General features: G+C 34.5%; 1 protein-coding gene across 4 annotated transcripts in view; it reads left to right on the top strand.

The window, feature by feature from the left end:
• The window catches only part of LOC115215581 (inversin), a 408281-nt gene that overhangs the window by 10121 nt on the left and 374934 nt on the right, over positions 1–23226 (top strand). For 2 of the 4 annotated variants that reach the window (XM_029784790.2, XM_036506247.1), the window contains exon 2: positions 21954–22028. The exons of the other annotated variants lie outside the window; for them this stretch is intronic. In XM_029784790.2, the coding sequence (XP_029640650.1) occupies positions 21954–22028 (75 nt within the window). The remainder of the gene's footprint in view (positions 1–21953; positions 22029–23226) is intronic. 4 annotated transcript variants of the gene reach the window in all.

Here is a 23226-nt window from a genome sequence, read left to right as displayed (position 1 = left end):
TTCTTGTGGGATCTGGCAATTTATCAATAGAACATATAAAGATTTATAAACATTCAATGTTATTTTTTAACTATATTTTCCAACCAATTGCTTTTGAAACAACTGATGTTTGCAGCCCTTTAACAGAATCTTCATTTTCATCTAACTTTGGCTTGAAACTTATCGAGACAACTGGGAAACAGCAAGAAAGCTCATGGCTCCGAGAAAGAAATTCTTCATTCATTGTACAAGGTAGTTCTGACAGTGCCTTTTCTTGTCTCCACTAATCAATTTTCAAGTGTATATTTTATACAAACTGTCAGAATACATAACCACAAATACAATGTATTGAAATCTTGTAATACATCACTTAGGTAAATTTAGTTTCTAATATAAGAATTTCATGGCTGAAGCTATGCAGTTAAGTGGAATCTACAGAACTTTCCATCCTTATACATATTTTATTACCTACATTGAACATGGTCTCAGGTAAAGGCATTCTCATCATCATCATCGTTTAATGTTCATTTTCCATGCTGGCATGGGTTAGACTGTTTGACACTGGCTGATCAGCCTGAAAGCTGTGCAGGCTCCAATTGTTTGTTTTGGCATGGTTTCTACAGCTGGATGCCTTTCCTAATGCCAACCACTTCACAGAGTGTGCTGGGTGCTTTTTATGTGCCACTGGCATGGGTACTTCTATATGGCACCAGAACAAGTACATTTTAAGTGGCACTAGCACCTGCAAGACACAGACATCTTAGCTGGAAGAGGGAGTGGGGGGGATGGCCATAAAGGACATGCCTGTATGTATGGATGGTCACAATTTTACTCAGTTTGATGTGTCTTTTCAAGTACAGCAAATCATCACAAGTCTCAGTCCCTTGTCATCTCTTCAGTGAGGACCAGCATTTGAAAATTCTTTCTCACCACCTTGCCCCATATCTTCTTGGATCTACCCCTTCTACAGGTTCTCTCCACAATTAGAGATCAGCACGTCTTTAAGCAACTGTCCTCATCCATTTGCATTGCATGACCATAGCAGCACAGTCTTCTCTCTTGCACACAACATCTAATGCCTTTTATACCCAGTTTTCCTCTTAAATTGTTTACATTCTGTCGTATGTGTACACTGACATTACTCATCCAGTGGAGTATACTGGCTTCATTTCTTTCAAGCCTTTGCAAATCCTCTTTAGTTATAGCCCATATTTCACTGGCATGTAGCATAGCTGTATGTACACAGGCATCATACAGTGTGCCTTTCACTCTGAGTTAGTTAAGAAAGATAGTAGCTTTCTAAACTTTGCCTAGCCCATTCTTATTCTAACAGATATGCTTTCAGAACTTCCTCCTCCACTACTAACTCAGTCACCTAAGTAGCAGAAGCTATCTACTACTTTTAAGGCCTCCACTGAGCATTAGAGGAAGTCTGTTCTCTGTGCATAATTAATGCTAATTGTACCTTAGTGCTTATTGTTCTCTGTCTTCAAGAATTCATTCATACACTTCCAAATGATACGTTGTTTAGCAACAGCTAAACTCTGATCAAGCAGACCTTTTTCCAAAGCATTTCATCCCTGATCATCACACCTTACTTTCAAGACTACATAACGTACTGTGTTCTTCCTTCTTATGATAAAGTATAGTTTAAAGAGAGTTTGACTGCTATTTCTAGTATATTGAGTGATCACACTAAAACTCCCTTGTTAACTTGATTAGTTGTTGTTTAGTCCCACATTAGCTATGAGTGGACATTATCAAAGACCTTCAAGCCATGACCATCTCATTGTTTTTTGTACATGGCTGTGTGGTAAGTAGCCTGCTTACGAACCACATAGTTCTGGGTTCAGTCCCACTGCATGGCACCTTGGGCAAGTATCTTCTACTATAGCCTCGGGCTGACTAAAGCCTTGTGAGTGGATTTGGTAGACAGAAACTGAAAGAAGCCCATCGTATATATATATGTATATATATGTGTATATGTATATGTTTGTGTGTCTGTGTTTGTCCCCCCACCATCGCTTGACAACTGATGTTGGTGTGTTTACGTCCCCATAACTTATCAGTTTGACAAAAGAGACTGATAGAATGAATACTTGGCTTACAAAGAATAGGTCCTGGGGTCGATTTGTTCAACTAAAAGGTGGTGCTCCAGCATGGCCACAGTCAAATGACTGAAACAAATAAAAGAATGCTGATCAATGTGTTCTTCCCCATTATTAAAATAATAAATTAACATTTGATAAGTTCTAATAGGCTGAGTGACTGCATAGAAGTTTTGCTAATAAGGGTATTATGTATGTATGTATGTATATATATGTATGTATATATTGGGTGATATGTGGTTGGCATTAGGAAGGGATCTAGTTGTAGAAACCAAGCCAATCAGACTGGAACCTGGTGCAGCTCTAAGCTGTCCAACCCATGCCACCATGGAAAACAGACATTAAATGATGTGATGATGATATATTCACTCGCATGCACATCAACCTTAAAAAATTGTTTAAAAAGCAAAGCAGAAGAGTATTTCCGCAGGTCACAAGCAGCAAGTCAGACCATCCATCACTGAGGAGGCTAAGACTCTTCTCAAAGAATATGATCTGTTGAAACATAGGTGATCTAATTTTCCATAAATTAGCAAATCTTCCAAATAACAATACCATATAAGTTGAGACAATGGCTTAAACATATCCAGGCTTTAGGTTTTTGCACAAAATCAGAAATCGTAGTAAACAATGAAACCATTCAACAACTGAAATAAGCAGTCACTGAATATTATCATCATATTCAACAAGTCCGTTCCTAATCCATAAGAACTGGTGAACAAATTTATCAAGCAATTCAGCATTGTAAGATTAAGAAAAATAATAAAATGACAGCATTAAGTTGAAGGAAGAAGAGGTAGAATTGATAGTAACATACTGTAAAACTTGTAAGTGGAGAATTCAGACAGTCTGACTATTTGATCTGAAAAAGTTTAGCAAGTTTGGTATCTTATACTTGACAGCTATTCAAAAGTCTAAAAAATGATCAACTCCCAATAATCTGCTAAACAAACTATGTTCTTTCTTCTGAAGCTTGGCTAGGTTAAAATTGAGGCAGTATCATACTGTTCAGTATTTCTTCTCAGTCAAGTTGCAAAAGTTTTTCTTTTTGAATCATATACTCAAAATTAACACCCATCTAAACCCACAAGACCATCAGCTTATATTTAATTCTCAAAACTCAACAACTTGAACACTTACCCCTGCAACTTTCAACATGCATTACTGCTGGATTTAACCAGAAACATTCTACTCACAAGACTGTTGCTGTGCCACTAAATTTAAGAAATGCCTTTGGTATAGGCAACCACAGTATTTTATGAACAGATCCCATCATGGCAATTTTCTAAAGAGTATTAAAAGATAGCTGTCAGAAGAGTAGACAAGTAAAAACCAAGTTATGAGAGCAGTTATCTAAGCAGAATTGTGAAATCTGGAATTTCCCAAGGAAGCTGTGTATTTTCTTTACTTTTCATTCAAATTTTTATGCTTCCAAAGTATTGATTCCTGATCATGAGCAGTTTAAACTCTTCTGCTATACTGGTAATTTTGCTATTTTCTGTTGAACTACTGATCCAGACTTGGTTACCAACAAACTGAACAACTACCTGCCCAGCCTGATTGGCTTTTTTGCCAGGAGTTACAACTCTCAGTACCTGAATTGACTATGATTTTGTTTATCTTACAAACTGCCTATTTCTATCATTATACCAAAGTCAAAATTTCTGGTCATGAACTGTCTTTGGACAACAACCCATTCTGCAAGAGTCACATTTGATAGAAGGTTCATTTTCTTATCCCCATCCCCATTATAGTAGTATGACAGGCTATGCTCAACAAAGGATCAACAGTCTTAAATCTTTGGCTGGCATCAGTTGGGGATGTTTAGAGCAAAAAACAAATTAGTTGGTCAGCCTGTTTTTGATTATGCAAGCCTAGTGTGGAGCTTACTTGTGTTATTCACAACATTCAAAAAAATTGCAAGTTGTGCAAAATGTAGCTTTTCTAGTGGATACAGTTTACTTCAAAATAACTGCTGAAGACTATCTAAGCCCTAAGACAAAGCTGAAAGTGTAACCACACTCATACCTTCTGGTTTCATACTATCTGGTTTAGTGCTATAACTGAAATCATCTGTATTGTCAGTTATCATCAAATTCTCACTTCAAACATAAAATAAAGCTAACTCTGTTCACAATATTCAGCAACAGGCATGAAATCAAGAAATGGAAAATTAGAAAAAACTCCACTATTTGGTTGTTAAAGATGCAATTCCAGACTACCAGCTGTGAATGCTATTTGGTGGCTACTCAACACTAGACCAGTTCATGATCAATAAGGAGGTAGAATGCCTAACCACAGAAAACAAGGTTTCACAGTGGCACAATTGCATTTTGATTTTTGGTCCATGCTAAGTGACTACTGCTGTCTAATAGATTCAGAAATCAACAACATATGTGCAGATTGCAATGATACTCCACATGATGTTCCACATATCTTCCACTGCTCAGCTACTACTACTAATTAAAATATAGTGGTCTGTAGAACAAAAGAACAAGACTGCAGCATCATACTGCCTGATTGGAAGAGGGGCATAATTATCCCACTCTGGAAAGGTAAATGTGACCTCTACAATGGTAACAGTTATAAGGCTGTTACAATCCTCTTAGGTCTTTGCCAGGGTCATCTTGATCAGAGTGCAAGAACATCTGCTTGTGTCTTAGTTGCTGGCACAGTCAGGGTTCATGCCAAAGTAGTCAGCTACTGGCTCTTCATGTGCTCATTGAATGCAAGTGGAGCTTTCAGTAGGGGATTCTTGCAATCTATGTCAACCTCCGCAAGGCATTTGACTCAGTGGACTGGGATGTACTTTAGCGGATTCTGGAGCTGCAATGTATACTTCCTCAACTGATTGGGTTGAGGATGACCTTGTACACTGGAACAGTTGGTGCAGTTTAAATTGGAGACTCAACATCTGACTTTTTCTCAGTTAGATCTGGGATCCATCTTGGCTCCTACTTCGTTCAGTGCCTGCATGGATTGGATACTTGACCAAATGGTGCCTCGATTGAGTTGTGATGCACTCATTGGTGAAACTAGGATTACAGAACTAGATCTTGCTGAGGATGCTGCTATTCTTCCTGAGTCTTAAGGAGCACACTCCTTTCACCGAATGAGGAAGCAGTACCACTTGGCCTTAGATTCAGTCTTTTGTTGGCTTCCAGGAAGGGCTTTGGTTTTCCCTGTCCAGCTCTATAGTTATGAGACTTGGACTCTGTTCGGAGCCCTTAAGAGGCACCTGAACTCTTTTGGAACCAGGGCATTTTACAGGGTAATAAGGTTATCATTGGTCAGTTTTCATATCCAACCAACAACTCCATTAAAAAACTGGGATGCATTCTGTTACTTGTATGGTTCAGGAGCATCAGCTCAGACTGTTTGGCTATGTTGCTTGAATTTCTGAGATAGACCTTGCTTTTTGTGCTCTCTTCACTGAGGATCCAACTGGGTTGATGAGTTGTGTTGGTCGACCACATGGTCACAGCATATGAGGTGGTATCTCATGGAGATGGGAACTGACTGGGACACCACTTGACAGGTTGTCCAGGAGGACACAGGGATATACCAACAAATGGTGAATATAGCAATGCGCTGTACTGGTGCATGCCCCACACCTGACCTATGGAACAAAAATGGCAAAACAACTCCAGCTTGAATTGCAACATTAAACTTCTACTAGAGTAACCAAGACAAGACTTAAGCACTCTTGAAAGTGAACATACAACTACTGTGGTTCCAAAAACAACATTAGTTACACATCTTCAAAAAAAAAAAAAAAATTTCAGAGGTATTAGAAGCTGTAGTGCAAGATTTAAATTCCATGGTGTCAAATGATATACAATACAAAGTTGAAGAATCAACTGACTGCATTTATAACCTAATGGCTGTGAGAAAATATAGATAATGCTAGATAATACAGTGTGCATATGTATTAATTTGTCAGATCTTAACTGACCTAGTAAATGGGCACACTATTCTTTGCCTATAATTCAATAAGTCATTGCTAGATTGCTATCCACTAAATATTCTAAAGTGTAGGATGGTCAGAAAAGCTTTTTACAAATATAGTTATCCAAAGGGAATGTAAATTTATTGCAAATGATTGTTGGGTTTGCTGCTTTGGTTAATTGCAGACAATATATTGTCTATATAAAAATTTATTACAATCATTGACAAAAATTATATATTTTCAATCACTACTGATTCACAGTGTATAATTTTTTAGCTGAAGTTGTCACAGGTATATTTACAAGTTTGTAAAATATGAGAAGAAAATTTTGTGTGTTTATGTTACAATTTGTAGTGGCTTGTTATAAAGCATTTGTGTGTATCTGTATGTAACAGATGGGCTAGCTGGTCAACTGTTGTAGTAATAGTCAGTGAAAATGTTGTGGTAGTGTTTGATGAAGGTGGTGACAAGGTGAATAGTTTTGGCCTTAACATGTCATGTTTCCTGTGGTTGTGTCATTCATATAGTGGAATGCAAGCTACTGGGATTGAGCTATCTGTGTCTGCTTATATTGTAATTGGATGGTTTAATAAGACATGTCATAAAGGTTGAGCAGAAGTCTTAAAAATTGGCTTCTTGTCTCTGTCAAGATCTACCATAAGCAAATCAAAAAGCTAGCAGATGGGGTTTCAATAAAGTTTGCTGTCACAAACTACATTCAGATAGATTTGGTGTCAGCAGACTGACTACCTTTTAGCATGAAATTGGTTTCTGAGGTGTTCCAGGCCACTATGACATGTTTATGGAAGGTTTGGAAAGTACGTTTGTGGTCATGAATATTATATTGCTGTTTTTGAGTCAAAGAATGAACATTGTAAATAACTGCAAGCTATTTCACAATGATATAGAACCAGAAGTCTAAAATTGAATTCAAAGGAAAACAATTATTTGTTAAGTAAAATATATTGAGCTACTAACCAAAGATGGAGTAAAACTAGGTCCAGATAAAATTTGTGCTGTTATACTTCACTACTTACTTATCTGAGAAAAGTCAGATGTTGATTTGGCATAACATGCTTAATGACATTTATCCCTCATCTACTGGAGATGAGTGAATCTCTTAGCATATAGAAAATTTAAGTGCAGTACAATGGAATAAGGTTAAAGAAAAAAATTTTGACAGGATCTGACATGCTAGCATTGAGCTACTTTGATGTAATAAAACTTGTACTTATAGCATTCAGAGCAATCAAATTATCAAATGATTCTTTTCTTAAAAGAAAAAAAAATCAGTTCATTCAATTGCTTATGCATCCACATCATGAATTCTAACTGAAGAGAAATGGAGTAAGATATAAAAAGAGTCAAGAGCAATAGCTTTTGGTGCTGAACACTTTTATGAGTATGTGTATGAGAAGAGATAGATCAGAAAGCCTTGATAAAATTCTGAGCGAATTCCTTTCCGAAGTTCCTCTGAAACTTATGAATGCACTCCAAAATATGGAAAAAAAGAAAGATTGGGAAATTGCTGATACAGATAGTTGTGTAGTATTTGACAAGTCTTTCACTCTTGAGATAAATAGTCTAATATATGAAATTGATTTGTTGCCAACACTTGAGTGATACAAATGTTGTTGACCTGCAAGCTGAGACTGCTGATGACAGTTAACTTGGTAAATTAGTATAAGTTGTAGTACATGGCTAACCTGAAAAGTGTTGTCTGCTAACATGCTATTGGGAGTTTCTGGAATGGCAAAGTTGAGTTTATACATATCTGGAGCATAGAATTCAAAGGCTACAATGCTGTTGTTCTACAAGCAAAGAGAAGCCAAAAATTTAACTATGTACACAACTCATATTTAGGTCTTTCATTGTATGTAAAGAAGTATATTAGCTTGAAATATCAATTGACATAATTGAATTGGTTAAAAATATAACTGTATACAGCCTCAAGGAAACCAGCAAATGGAGACAAATCAATATCAGTGACAGAATTGTTATGGTCAACTGTTTGGGCAGATTTGTATCAGTGTGAGAACTTTCAGTTTCTCGTTACTAGGGACTACTAGAGTGCCAGGTACTATAGGCCACTGCAAATCTCCATTTGCAAGGCATGGTATTCTACTGAAATCTGTGACAAGCAATTCTCCAACTCAATTTGAGCACAGAACTTCCAGCCCTTCATACCCACAATTTGACAGCATGTCAAGGAGACACTGGAATCCTAAAATCACTGCTAAGGACACTTATGATTCATAAGCTACCTTTTAAGACTACAAGAATGCATCTAGGTCAGAGTGAATAATTTGCCTATTTGGTCAAAAAGCATGAACCCAACTGCTGATCACTAATTTCCATCTCTGGTACATCTAAGTGCTCAGAATCTTATCTAATAGTTGAAAGGGCAAATGCTAAAATGTGTTATGACAGATCAATGAAAAATCTAGGAAATAGTGTAAAATGGTTAGGTACATGTTAATGTAACCAAAAGACTTGGTGAAATAAGTTATATAGTGAAAAATAGACAAAAAAAATGATAAGCTAATGAAACATTCATTAATCAGTGCTATTAGCTCATTGCAAACAGTAAACTCTGCTTACACTTTTATGTTTATGTGTAAAAGAATCAGAATTCAAGGAAATTGGTAGTGATTTGTGTCAGTAAACATTATAGAAGAAAGTTCATGCATCTGGATAACTTTGTCACAAGGAGAAAAATTTCATGTTTTTTAACTGGTTCTTAATCTTAGAAAAATTTGAGAAATTTCTTTTTCTCACAAAGTCATTCTCAAAATAAGATTCCCAAAATACCAGATTTCTGTTCTTCCTTTGACACACAAGTGCATCCAACCTCATGAACTTACTATTTATAGCTAAGGGGTTTGAGTCAACAGACGACAGGTATGTTTATTATCATAGTGCAGAATTTGTGTTTGAAGATAAACCGCCAGCACATGAACTAATAACCTGTCTGTTCATCTCTTTTTTTGGTTGTAATAAACACAAACATGTACAATAAATCAATCCAATTGATTACACTTATTCCCCACTGATGTCTAACTTTTCCCAATCTGAAATATTATTCGCCCTTATTGGTGGTTGTCATGATATAGCCACCTGTAAGGTGAGTTATTGCTAAACAAAGTCTGGTTTAAGTATTTTGATACCAACCTGCTTAAAATTATCTCTGATTCTGTAATACAAAACCACTCGTCTTTTAAAATGTTTATTTGAAATTAAAACATTCCATCATAATTTTATTCACGAAACATTTGTGTTTCAAGCACCATTTAATGGGAAAATTAGCTGTTTTACTAAATCCCTCCAAATTCTTAATTATTTTCAAAATTTATTGAAAAACATAGGTTGTATGTTTCATTAGAAATATGCTAATGAAAGTGTTCGACTCTGTTGGAATCCCTTTCATTTTTAAAAGACAGGAAATTGATTATTCATGCCTTTAGTTGGGACATGCATGAATGCTCTATTATTCTCCCACCTGTAAAACAGTTCAAACTTTATGCTTCTTTGCACTGACATTTTCATTTTCCTTCGAGCTGTACTTCTGCCGAGCTTACAACATATCACTTAAACATGCACAATGTAAAGATCAACATTTTCAGTATTTCCCTTGTTTCATATTTTCACCTCTTGTGTTCCACTTATATGAGAAAATACTATATATAAGAAGGAAAGAAATATTCAGCAAGCTTTACATTGATATAAACACAGATTAGAAAGCAAGTGCTGCAACCAGGCTACAATCTAATCCAAAACCAGTTAAAGGATAATGATATTCTTGCTTCATTTATAGCTTTAACATTTTTTTTGTTTTCTCTTTATAAAAAATAGAAAATGAAAACAAGACAAAGCTTATAGTTTTCCATGATTATGGTTACAAAGGCTAGTAAATTCATTTTCCTAATAGGGAATAACATTTTCCCCCTCCTCCTTGTCATCGTTGTCGTCATCCTCCTCCTCCTCCTAACAATGATGATGATGATAATAATCCTTTCTACTATAGGCACAAGGCCTGAAATTTGGTAGGAGGGGGCCAGTTGATTAGATCGACTCCAGTATGCAACTGGTACTAAATTTATCAACCCCGAAAGGATGAAAGGCAAAGTCGACATCAGAGGAATTTGAACTCAGAATGTAAGGACAGAGGAAATACTGCTAGGCATTTTGTCTGGCATGCTAATGATTCTGCCAGCTTGCTGCTTTATGTAATAATAATAATTGAAAAAAGCAGACTACTAAAAAAACATAAATTGCAAGTATGTGAATTATGAGGAGAGTGTCTGTCATTCCAGTAATTGTAGGAGCACTAGAAACACTAACAACCAAGTTCGAGAAATATGTCAGAAAAATTGAAATCAATATGAGAGCAGAACAAGCCCAAAAAACTGCTCTGCTGGGGACAGCTAGGATTTTGATATTGGTATTTAGATGTTGAATGTCACCCATGATTATTAACAATCAAATATCAAAGCTTATAATGTGTAGAAAGTGACCCTGTGAGGACCTCTGACAGCAGGCTGCTGTCCACTCACAGAATCTGCCAGAGCAAACAAGACTGAGTACTCTGAGAAGTAAAACAAAAATAATAATGATAATAATAATAATAATGGTTTCAAATTTTGTTGCAAGGCCAACTATTTCAGGGGAAGTAATATCGATCCCTGTGTGCAACTGCTACTTATATTATCAACCCCAAAAGGATAAAAGCAAGTCAGCTTTGGTGGAATTTGGACTCAGAACATAAAAGCTAACCATTTTGTCCAGCATGCTAACCATTCTGCCAATTTGTCATCTTTGTTGTTGTTGTAGTAGTAGTAGTAGTAGTAGTAGTAGTTTTTGATTTATAGTTTCAAATTTTGGCACTAGGCCAGCAATTTTGATAGGAGGTGGCAAGTCAGTTATATTGACTCCCAGTACTTTTATTGACCCATAAAGAATAAAAAGCAAAGGTGGTCTTGTTGGGGATTTGGGCAGGGAAAGTAAAGCTTCAGAAGAAATGCTGCAAACCATCTTGCCTGACACTAATGATACTACCTGTTCACCACCTTAATGATAATAATAATTGTTTCAAATTTTTTTTTTTGGCATAAGGCTCAATAGTTTTGGGGGAGTGGGTAAGTTGATTTTGTTGACACTAATGCTCAACTGGTACTTATTTTATAGAACCTTGAAAGGATGAAAGGTAAATTTGAACTCAGAACACAAAGACAGATGAAATGTTGCTAACCATTTTGCCTGGTGTACTAACGATTCTGCCAGCTCACCACCTTATTATTATTATTATTAATAATAATAATAATAACAGTGAGCCTTCAGAATTGTTACTCTGCTGGACAAAATGCTTAGTGGCATTTCGTCCGTCGTTACTTTCTGAGTTCAAATCTGTCAAGGTCAACTTTGCCTTTCATTCTTTCAGGGTCAATAAAAAAAGTACCAGTTGAGCACTGGGGTTGATGTAACCGACTAGTCCCCTCTCCACAAATTTCAGGCCTTGTTCCTTTAGTAGAAAGACTATTATTATCATACATGTTCTTTCTATTTTGCATATTCTGATATTTTGAATGCTTTACTCAAAACTGATATTTTTCCTTTAGAGAATATTTTATTATTATTGCATTTTTACTATGTTAGTTTGATGCATCAATAAAATCAGAATCCTTCATACTTATTTATTGATTACATATCTAGGATTAAAATGTAGCAGTTTTAAACTATCAATTTAAAAACTTCCAGCTTTAAACCATTGATTTTAAGGTTAACATTCGACATGAGGTTTTTCATGATTGATAGTTATGTTTTTATGTATGCATTTTTTAATGCAAATTTTTCCATTGGATAGTTAGATGTCATCACCACTTACCCACCACATCCACCACTGTCATAACATCCAATACCAGCCTCTTCCTCTTCAACTTCATATGGATGACATGTATGGTGGCTCCTCTACACTCTTGCACTCTTAGCAGCAATACTTTACCAGTGGCTTATACATGTTGTAAAAATGAAACTTGGAGTTTTTGATTAGAACTGCCATTAATTCTCACCTGGGTAATGGTAAGCCTGAGGATAGAAAGGTGTGAAACTATGGCAAATGGGCTACTACCACCATCATTATGATTTGAGTAAAGATTGTAAAAGGAAAGAAATATAAAATAACACTGTTTTATTTTCCACTGGGAAAAGATATAATTTGTTGTGATGGCTAGCTAAATTTTCCTGGAAGAAAAATCAATGAAAAATTACCTTAACCTCTATCTGAAATCATTAGTTGCCAGCAGCTTGTCTGTCATTAAATTTTCACTTCACAAAACTTCTTTTAGCCAAAAAGTCTTCTAGAGAATTAGTTGAATTGTAAATTTAGTATCTGTGTTGATCCACTGTAGTATATGATTTGAATGCATTTTCTACAATGACATTTCCAAGTTTATGTAGCTCAGGTAACTTAAAAAATCTTTAAAAAAAAGAAAAAGCATTTTCAGGATTCCTAGCTTCCTGTAATGTTCTAGTATGCTCCCAAAGCAACAATCACTATTTTGTCTACTGTCCATACTCTGTAACAGGTTTCACTTATATGTTTTGTCTCTGTTTACTTCAACAAGATAAACTGATAGTCAGCAGTTTGTTTCTCTCTCAGCATTGCAATAATACCATTTATTGACTTTTCACAAGATGATGGACAAACTGAAGTAAGGTTTCATTTGAAGGTGAAACTGCGGTAACCTCTATTTTTGTAAGTCTATAGCCTGTTACTAGTACTTCAAATTATTGCTGCTCTAGAATTAGAATTCAATTTACATTTACATTTATTTTTCTACTGCAATGCCTCAAGGGGGATTAAAATCCATTCTAGGGCTTCAAATAGCACAATTCTAAAAAAAGAAAGTCATAAATTTTTGACTAGATCACTTTCTTGCCTAAAAACCAGATTGGAATTGGATATTGGAAACCAAAAATTTAAATGTCTTTAAAGATTGCCATTATTGTCATTACTTTGGGATTGATCGCATTGTTTAGTGAGGCCCTACTCTACTTTACAGTGCTGTATATATAATTACAATGGTAATAATCATATGTTGCAAACCGCCAGCTGTAATTCATATGTTTATTTTTGATGCTGAAAGCAGTAAATGATAATTATATAATGGCACAGGCTAGGAGAGGAGGTGAATCAGATAATTCTGAGAAGTTATGTTTTTGTGTTGTTTTTTTCTATTGGAAATAAAGTTATTAGGAGAAAAGAATTCACTACAATGTAGTTTGTATGTTATAATCCAAACATTGAAACTTGTTTTATTGATAAAATACTTGTATCTCTCAGTTTCTTTGTTGATTATGAATTCCTCATTAAATCCAAATGCAAACATGTTCTGGTTTTTATTGACAATGACTACCATTAGCAATAAATGTTGCATTGATAAATAAAAGGTATTGATTAGTTTTTCCATTAGTCTAATACATGATGACTTTTTGAATTGTAAAGTAAAACCCAACTGATAAAACAAGTGTTTGTTTGGGAAATGCCAGCATAGGCCTCAAGAGACAGTCATATTTAATGTCCCCCATCAAAACTAATGTATTTTGTACAATAAGTACCTTTTTAAAGGTCACTAATAATCATATGTACATTTTACAAATCCATTTGAAAATTTTGAAAGGTCAGCAAGCTTCATATCTTTTTTAAACACATAATTATATTACATTAGTTAAATTTGATGGTCAGCTTTCAACATTATTATTAATATACATTAACCACACAAACATCACCTATTTATCCTAATCTATAGATTAAGAGGGCTCAAGATAGGGATAGGCATTGTCTTATCTAAGACTAATAAAAACAAAATAGAGGAAGTCTCCCGAAATGATAAGTTGTATTATTACAAATCATTGTGGAAACTTCTCTGTAGTTACTTAACCTGGTAGAAATAACAAACAATTATATTAGTTAAAAATGATGGTCAGCCTTCAACAACATTATAAGCATCATGATAATCTTCTGCCTCCCTGTCTTGAAGCCTGTTATCTTCCTTTATATTCATTCTTCTACGATGATCCACTTAGTTCTGGCATATATCCTTACAAGAATTTAAACTCTTAACTAAAGTAAACCCTGTGTTCGTGTGTTTAAATGGTTCAAAGCTATATTAACTTTTTGTTTCATGTATGTATCCAGTACATACTGTTATTCTGTTTTTGTTTTGGCCCTTGTCATCTCTGGTTGTGCACATCCATAATCAAAGGCATTCAAGCTATAATTGTCCATCCTGTCTTAAATTTGGACTCGGTGTATCTAGGTATTAAACAACTCTTCTCTCTCTGATGAAGAGTTCAGCCCAAAATGTTAGACTTGTCTTCTTCCTCCTGCCACATATATCTATTTTATTAAACATTTTGTATTTCTATTTGCTGATGTTGGCCACTAATAGTTTCATCATACTCTGATGTTTTGATATCAAGGACTAAATCTTTCTATTTATTAAGCTGGTGAAAAATGAAGTAAATTTGTCTGCTATTTCTGTCAAGTTGAATGTGCACATAGAGGTTCCCATGTTGGCATGTATATACGCAGTTTATAATATTTTGGCGTTCCATCCTTAATTTGTATCACAATCTTTGGATCTCTTACCATAGGAGACTACAATAATTGAGTGATGCTAGTGTGTTTAATATTAATTTATAATGATGTTAAATGCTATAATTACTAGATGGAAAATATGAGCAGGAAGGAATGATATTTTGCAGATGCATTGTTAGGGAAGATTGATTATGCAAAATGTTTTTGAAGGTAGGTGTATCAAGAACTATACCACTCCTGCAAACTATATCAGTGTTCTTTGATTGCTATTCATGATATGTGCAATACTGTTACCTTTCCCAAAATATTATTGAATATAATTTCTATTTTAACAGCATAGTTATTAAATAAGATAGGTGCATGTATTGGCAGACATCTCCATTTAATACACTAAGGGTGGAATTAACATTCCTTTCTGTTATTATTCTACTTTGAATGACATGGTCTATAGACCTTTAAATTTAACCTTACTTATCATTATATTATCATTTAGTTTCGAGCCAAAGTTTCTCTTTTCAATTTTACATTAAGAATTATGTCTTTGATCAGATCCTCATTGACCACTCTGTTTTATATTCAAGAATATATATAATTGTGATCAAGAATGAATATTCAGAAATTGAATTTTGTTGATTGTGCATGAGGACTATATAATATTCATTAATACTTCATTAATTCTAATGGTTCATGCAGTTAATTTATTTTGTGGCTTATTTCCACCTATTTAACATTTATAGGGAATCTACAACTACTGAGACTTGTCAGATTTTAATCTTGTTCAAGCTTTGCTTTGATCCTTTGTAACAAGTTCACGTTCTCTCAAAGTCCCCATTTGTTTTAATAGAAATCATACAAAAGCAAACCGGCTATAGACTACCTGCTCAAATGTTATAAGTTAGCTCTCATTGCAGTTATTTCATTATATATCTGAGTAGAGCATTTAATTTTTTTTTAAATCAGAGTCAGGAGAAGAGAGGAAGTGTGCATGATCTTTGCAGCTCTTCCCAGACTGGTGAGATTGTTCTCAAAGCTGCATGTCATAATACTCTTTTATCCTTGAATGTATCCTCTGATTATACCTAAGATGGTGGTGTAAAACTTGGATACAAAAAAATTGTTTTGTAGTATCAGCAATAGAAAAGTTGTCTTATTGGACTCCTAAATGCCTCTGTTGATTGCTTTTTATCTTGATGTGACTAAGGTTCCTGCATGAGTTGCTTTCACTACAACTGCAGAAGCCACATCTCTTCTGAGATGCTTCTCAAATGATTGTAGGTTTGCAGAATTACCAAGTTTCATCATTCTCAGTTCTCATAAATGTTCTGGTAATATTGGTTTCAAATTTTGGCACAAGGCCAGCAGTTTGGAGAAAAGGCTAAGTCATTTACATTGACCCCATTTCTCAACTGGTACTTATTTTATTGAACCCAAAAGGGGATGAAAGGAAAGTTAACCTTGGTGGAATTTGAACTCAGAACATACAGACAGACAAAATACCACTAAGAATTTTGCTTGGCATGCTAACAATTCTGCCAGCTTGCTACCTTATGTTCTAGTAATATTATCTGCAGTGTAAGATGGCAAACTAGAAAAGTCATTAGCATGCTGGGTGAAATGCTTTGTGGCATTTCATCCATCTTCAGGTTTTGAGTTCAAATTCTGCCAAGGCCAGCTTTGCCTGTTATCCTTTCAGAGTTAATAAAACAAGTTCCAGTTGAGCACTGGGGTTGGTGTAATCAACTTACTTCTCTCCTGATATTACTAACCTTGTGCAAAAATTTGAAATCAGTATTGTCTGCAATATGTGGAGGCACGTGACTTAGTGGTTAGAGTGTCAGCATCATGATTGTAAGATTGTGGTTTCGATTCCTGGACCGGGCGACACGTTGTGTTCTTGAGCAAAACACTTCATTTCACATTGCTTCAGTCCACTCAGCTGGCAAAAATGAGTAACACTGCGATGGACTGGCATCCCATCCAGTGGGAGGACACATACACCATTGAAACTGGGAAACCAGACCCATGAGCCTGGCTAGGCTTTAAAAGGGTGCATTTATTTTATGGAGGTGCAATGGCCCAGTGGTTAGGGCAGCGGACTCGTGGTCGGAGGATCGCGGTTTCAATTCCCAGACTGTGCGTTGTATGTGTTTATTGAGCGAATAAAGGGGGTGGTGGCGACCCCTGTTGTACTCTTTTGCTCCAACTTTCTCTCATTATTTCTTCCTGTTTCTTGAGTAATGCTGCGATGGCCTGGCATCCCGTCCAGCTGGGGGTAACACATACGCCACAGGAGCCGGGAAACCGGGCCCATGAGCCTGGCTAGGCTTGAAAAGGGCGCAAAATAAAAAAAAATTTTCTGTAATATACTGTCTTCATATTTAGAAGAACCTCTTCATAATGTACAATTCAAGGTTATTTTTTTGCTTCTGGTTAATGGAAATAGTTTGAGTACTATCATAGCTGCAAAGTTAGGCTGGTGGACTACAGAACACATGGTCATAAATTAAAACATTACTAAAGTAATTGTATTGTGCTCCTAAATAAGGTATAAAACTTGAATTGCTTGTTTGCTTCACTGACAAACATTATCTCATAATTGAATGATAAGCAATAGTAGAAAAGGTATTTGACTGTAAAAACAATTGCTCTAAGTGTATGCAAATCCCAATCACATATGTCTTGGTAACTGATGTATTTATTAGTTAACCCCCACCTCCCCCCATCCTCACATGCTTATGGACACATAGAAACTAACTGGTGATTATTCAAGCATTTTAGCCTTGGAGATAATGTAGCCAAATTACCGGTATTAATATTTTTATAAATGATTTCAGTTTTTAAATGTTAAAAAAAATAACGGTTAAAATAATCAAGAGTAAAAAAAAAAAGAAGATGTAATATGTACTTACTTCATGTAATTATAACAATTGAAATCATTAAAGTACCTTATACTTTAATTTCTTTAATTCGCATTTATATAGCTGTTGTTACAGACATTATTTCCTTTGGCAAGTCATGTAGAGGAAGTATTTTGATAAATCAATATATTTCATAATAGTTCTAAAACATTTATCTCCTCCTTTCTATATGCAAAGTGTTGTGAGTTTCTAATTTGAAGCACTTAAATGGATTTTTATTGCTTCAGGACATTGTATTTACAATGTTACAATAAGTTACAAAAATTAATAAAATATGCATGTAATAACAACATACAAATAATAATATATTAGCATTGGGAGAAAAAGAATTACATGGCAATATATTTGCAAAAATTAAGTTGTAACTTTTTTGTAATTTTAACCAGATCAATTTTCAGAAATGATACATTAGATGAAATCTAATAAAACATATCCTATGTAAGTATTGAGAGTGTTATGTTTCTAGGTTAAAACACACACACACACACACGCACATATTCATACATGCATACACGCATACATGCATGCTTGTGCACACACAAACAAATGAAGTCTTGTGTTGAATTTCATAAAGAATGGAAGATTGTTAAATATTGAAAACTGCTGTCAATTGTTTCAAAATTCTCTGATCAAACACAGTTGAAACTCTTTTATTAAATATCAGGATTCTTCTCAGATCTGAGTAAAAATGCATTATTAGTATTTCTCAGTTTGTAAACAAGGATGTGTTCCTATTAGCTTTTTAGAAGACACTCTTGAACTGGAGATTGGTGTAATTAAAGTCAAATTCTGTCGTAATTTATTTGTTTTTGCTGTTGTTGTTTAGCCCCCGGGTCATTCTTGAACAAGGAGACCTATGGTTAAAGGCATTCTGGATCCAAGTATCTTGTTACATATCAAGGACAGATGTTATTTGAGGGAGATTTGGTTGCTATTATTTCTACATATTTAATCAACTGTGTAGAGGCTCCCATGTTGGCACCATCACTGAATAATTGAAGATGGAAATTCAGATCATACAAATCCAAAGTAGTGGACAAAACATTGGACAAAATGTCTAATGAGTGATCTGGAAATTAAGGTGCATTTTTAGAAATGTGATAGGTGGATGTTATATAATATTATCAAATTCAAAGGATCAGAGTCCATTATAGTTGTAGAAGAAGCAGAAAGAGAGGTCACAACCACAGAGTAAACTAGTATTTCTGGAATATTGTAAATATGATACAGTCACAAATGAATGTATGAGCGTGCTATCATAGACAAGTGATCAGTAAGTGTAAGCTGTATTTATGCATTTTAAGTAGCTATTCAAGATTTGAGGGTTTTTACTGATCTTAATAGGGAAATCTTATTTTTGTGATGCAGTTTTCTGTATTCTGGATGGAGAATACAGAGTCTTTGTGAGGGATTGTTATAGATTTTTAAGTCTATTTGGTGAAGAGTTCAGCAATTCAGAATTATAGTTTATTTTTTACCTCACAGTTTCAACTTAGAGGAAATGATTATGCATAAGAGTTTGAAGATTCTCCAAACTAGTTAGATACAGTTGATATACAACTTAAACAGCTGTAGATTAATGCCTGTGGTCAGGAAGAAAATTCTAAGGGGTTAATATTTGGAGGAAGAAGTGGTTAGTGCAGAGACAATAAACAATGAGAAGTGAACTAAGGAGGATATAGTGGAGATTGTATACAATTAGTGAGCTCTGATAAGCAAAGATCATAGTTGCAATAGCAGAAGAGGTATAGTAAACAATCAGTGCTTGTGTAGACTAGAAATTATAATGTCATGATAAGTGAATCTTTTGCTTTTCAGTTGAATTTTTTCTTGATGTGGTCAAGGTTGTTTGTGTGCATAATAGCAGCACTACCTGAGATGTGGGGTTTCACTTGGGCTTTATGGAGAGTCAGTTACTGTTTGGAATAGGAGCATTTTATGACCCTGAAGGTGAAGGCTAGTCTTTAGGATACAGTTTTCAATGGATGAAAGATCATAAAATAAGTTCATTAGTGATTATGAGGTATAGCATTTGTAATAATCTACACTATCATCTATGACAGCACTCACATAACCAGAGAAGATGCTTGTGTCTATGCTGTAGAAAGAAATAAGAATATCATGTCTCTACTGGAGGTTTCTGTTCATGCAGGAAGCACAGGTTTGGTATTAGGTGTCTAGGTTGTGGGTGAACTACACCTGCATGTAGGCTGTTAGGGAAGAACAAAGAGTGCTATCATCCTTTTATTTGTCTCAGAAGGACCAAGAGTGGCACATTTTCTGGCAAATATACATAAAAGTGGAAGAGGTTTAACCAGTTGGTTTCTTGAATTACCATAAGGTTTGGGAGATCAGGGATGTATGTGTAGTGTATGGAGATGTGGTGGGTGGCTGTGATTAGGTAATAGTGGAATGATCTGATAATTACAGAGATGGCAATAATCAGGGAGAGGTTGAATGGGGAGATAAGAAAGAGATCAAGTACATCTTGAGTCTCTGTGTGTCAGTCAGGAATGCATGTAGAGTATGATATTAATTGTTGCAGACGTTCAGTTTGGCAAAAGATTTAGCTGTTGTGAGAGTCAAGTAGAATGGTGATCACTGAAGTTACTGAGGATTATGATCTCAGAGAGCAGACTGAAGGGAGATGTATGTCTCTGATACAAAAGATGAGTAAAAGAAGAGTTGTTGGTGGTTTAAGGAGATCAGAAAGTAGTGGAGGCAGTAGATGTATTTTGAGGAGCAAAGGAAGGAGATTTAGAATTATGGTATTTGGAAATCATTGTTGCTGATATTCAATGAGAAAATTGAGTAGTGGGTGAATGGAATCTAAATATGCCTTAGACATCACTTTTTGAAAGGAAGTTTGAGTATAAAGTGTTGCTTATAGAGCAATGAACTATAGATGAGGGATTTGTGTCTCAGGGAAAGTAAGAGATGATGGAGGAGGTCCAGATGGTACTGGGTTCCATGAATATTAGATGAAAGTTGAAAGAATTGTCCAGCTGATTTATGTTAACTTGTCCAGTGGTTTTGGTCTGAATTCCTGCAGCATTTATTTGTATGAATGAGATTAATGTCAAGTCTCTATTGCAAGATGTATTGGAGAGCATGAATGTCTAGCGAGAAATGCTGATAAATAGAATTTTATATTGTTTATGATGTTTTTAATACAGGAAGAAAGCAAACTAAAAAGTTGGTCAAGCCCCTATGATACTCCAAGAGCAACAGTTTAGTTTCTGTCAAAGTTCTTAAAGGCAAAAAGATCAAAGATATTGTGACATAGGAGATTAGATTTCCAATGCATCTGGCTTAGCAAAATTCATATCAGTGATAACTGAGGTGGACAAGAAGTCCTGAGCAGCATCTGATTGGATCATAGACATGCTTATTAGGTGATAACTTGCTTGAATAAATGCATGGTTCAATATCTTGGGTATGTATCCATAGAGAAAGGAAGTAATGGAAGGGTCCAGTGAGGATAGAAACCAATTTGGAAACTCATTGTATCAATGTATGACTGAGTAGTCTTGTTGGATTTTAATGACTAAAGATAGTATATATCTCCAGTCAGTTCAGTTCAAGAAGTCCTGTTAACTACTGGTTGTAAGTACAAGAGAATATAGAGAGTGGGAAAATGGAAGGAAGATTTGGAGAACATTTGCTGTCTATGAAGAGGAGAATTGAATACAAAGTAAGCAATGAGCAGAAGATCAAAAGTATATTGATGTGTATCCCATCATGAGAGGTACATTTAAGTAATGACTGATGATGTTAAGTCTTGTTTCTACAGAAATGAAAAAGACATTTGTGATAATTGTCACTTGTATCAAAATACAGATATCTGTTATATAATTACTGAAACTTTACCATAGATTACCAGCGTCACTCTGTCTTGATACCTAGCAATTCATTTGGCTTTTATCTCTTTTGTTGAATTCTTTTCACTTATATGTCTACTATTTAGTCTGTAACCAAAACCTCTTTACATCTACATGTTGTTAATTAAGATAATTTAATTGTGAATTCTGTGAATATTATCAATATTATACACTTTCTAGTGTAATACTTTTTACTAGTTATTTAATTACTTTGGAAGTTCAGCAATGACTGTTGTTGAGCTCTGATTGCAATCCATAATGTGATAACTGCTGTATAAATATAATAACATAGATAGGGAGTAATTAGTTTCAGCTACCTCTTTTTCTTTTCATTCTTCTAGTATCAATAAAGCAAGCAATAGAAATAAGCTGAAGCAAATTCAATAGGATATAAGCTAAATCCCATAAAAGTTATCTTTATACCAAGGCAAATGACAGCATCAATTATTACTATAATTTTAGAAGTTTTGCTTGTTGTTACTGTCATTATGAATCTATCTGTTTTTCTTTTGCTATACTAAGGGTATCCCTTGTGATGGGTTATTGGATACAGTCATTCCAAAGCAAATTGAAAGTAATTCCAACACTGTAACTAAGGTAAAACAATAATTTTGTTTTCTATTTGGAGAAATATTCTTTTATTAATTACTATTAGTACTTTTCCTTCTTTTCTCTCTTCAAGTTCACCTTTTAAAGAAGCTGATACACTTTACTGAAGGGTTGCAGAATTTATGTCTCATGGGCCTTATCTGCCCTATTGCATTTTCATTCAGCCTGAAGTAACCTTTACTATGATAGATAATTTAGATAATGTGTACTATTAAGTTACAGGAAATAAATAGTATGACTTACAGTTACAATATATAAATAAATATGTGTGTGTGATATATGTATGTGTGATGTGTGTGTGTATATATATACATATATATGTGTGTGTGTGTGTATATATATATATATATAATATATATATATATATATATATATATATATATATATATATATGTATTTATATACATACATATATATAGTTCAGTTATTGGGATTTCAATTAATAGATTTGTTGGTATTCCATTTCAGATAATGCAAAAAGAACATAATGAGTATTTATGATAGAAATAATACTTCAGAATAAAACTAGTACAATAGCAGGGTATATAATTATTACCTTAATTAACCCTTACTTGAATTCAAATTATAATTAGAAAGGAACTACATGTGTTTCTGTATTGGAAGATCAGAATACATGTAATCATCAGATTTATAATTCCACCAACACATCTTCAGGTCCATTATTTCAGAATATTTTTCAGCTAGTTTAAATCACCATAAAAATTAAGTGTTAAATTAAAAATAATAAGAAATTAAATAATTATTATAACAGCACAATAAATAATAGCTCTAGCTATATTATAACCGCTAATGATGGAAGTCATAATTCACACATAGATAAATGTTCATGTTGTGATAAGACTAAATGTAAGCTCTCAAATAATTGTAATACTGACAATGTAATTTATAAATGTATAGTCATTTCTAAGAACAATAATAATAAGAATATAGATAAAGTATATATAGGATCTACAGCAAATGAAATTAAAAAAAGAATCTCCCAACACTACCAGACTTTCAAAAATCCCAAATTAAGTAAATCCACAGGGTTAAGTAAATATATATTGGAATTGAAATCTAGAAAAAGAGAGTACACCCTTAGTTGGAGTATAATAGGGAGAGCCCAATCTTATATGATTGGGAATAAAATGTGCTTATTTTGTATAAGAGAATTTATGGAACTGTT

Source organism: Octopus sinensis, linkage group LG1 (assembly GCF_006345805.1).
Source record: "Octopus sinensis linkage group LG1, ASM634580v1, whole genome shotgun sequence".
NCBI classification, from domain to species: domain Eukaryota; kingdom Metazoa; phylum Mollusca; class Cephalopoda; order Octopoda; family Octopodidae; genus Octopus; species Octopus sinensis.
The sequence above is the reverse complement of the archived record's forward strand: the minus strand, read 5'-3'. Positions and strand labels throughout refer to the sequence as shown.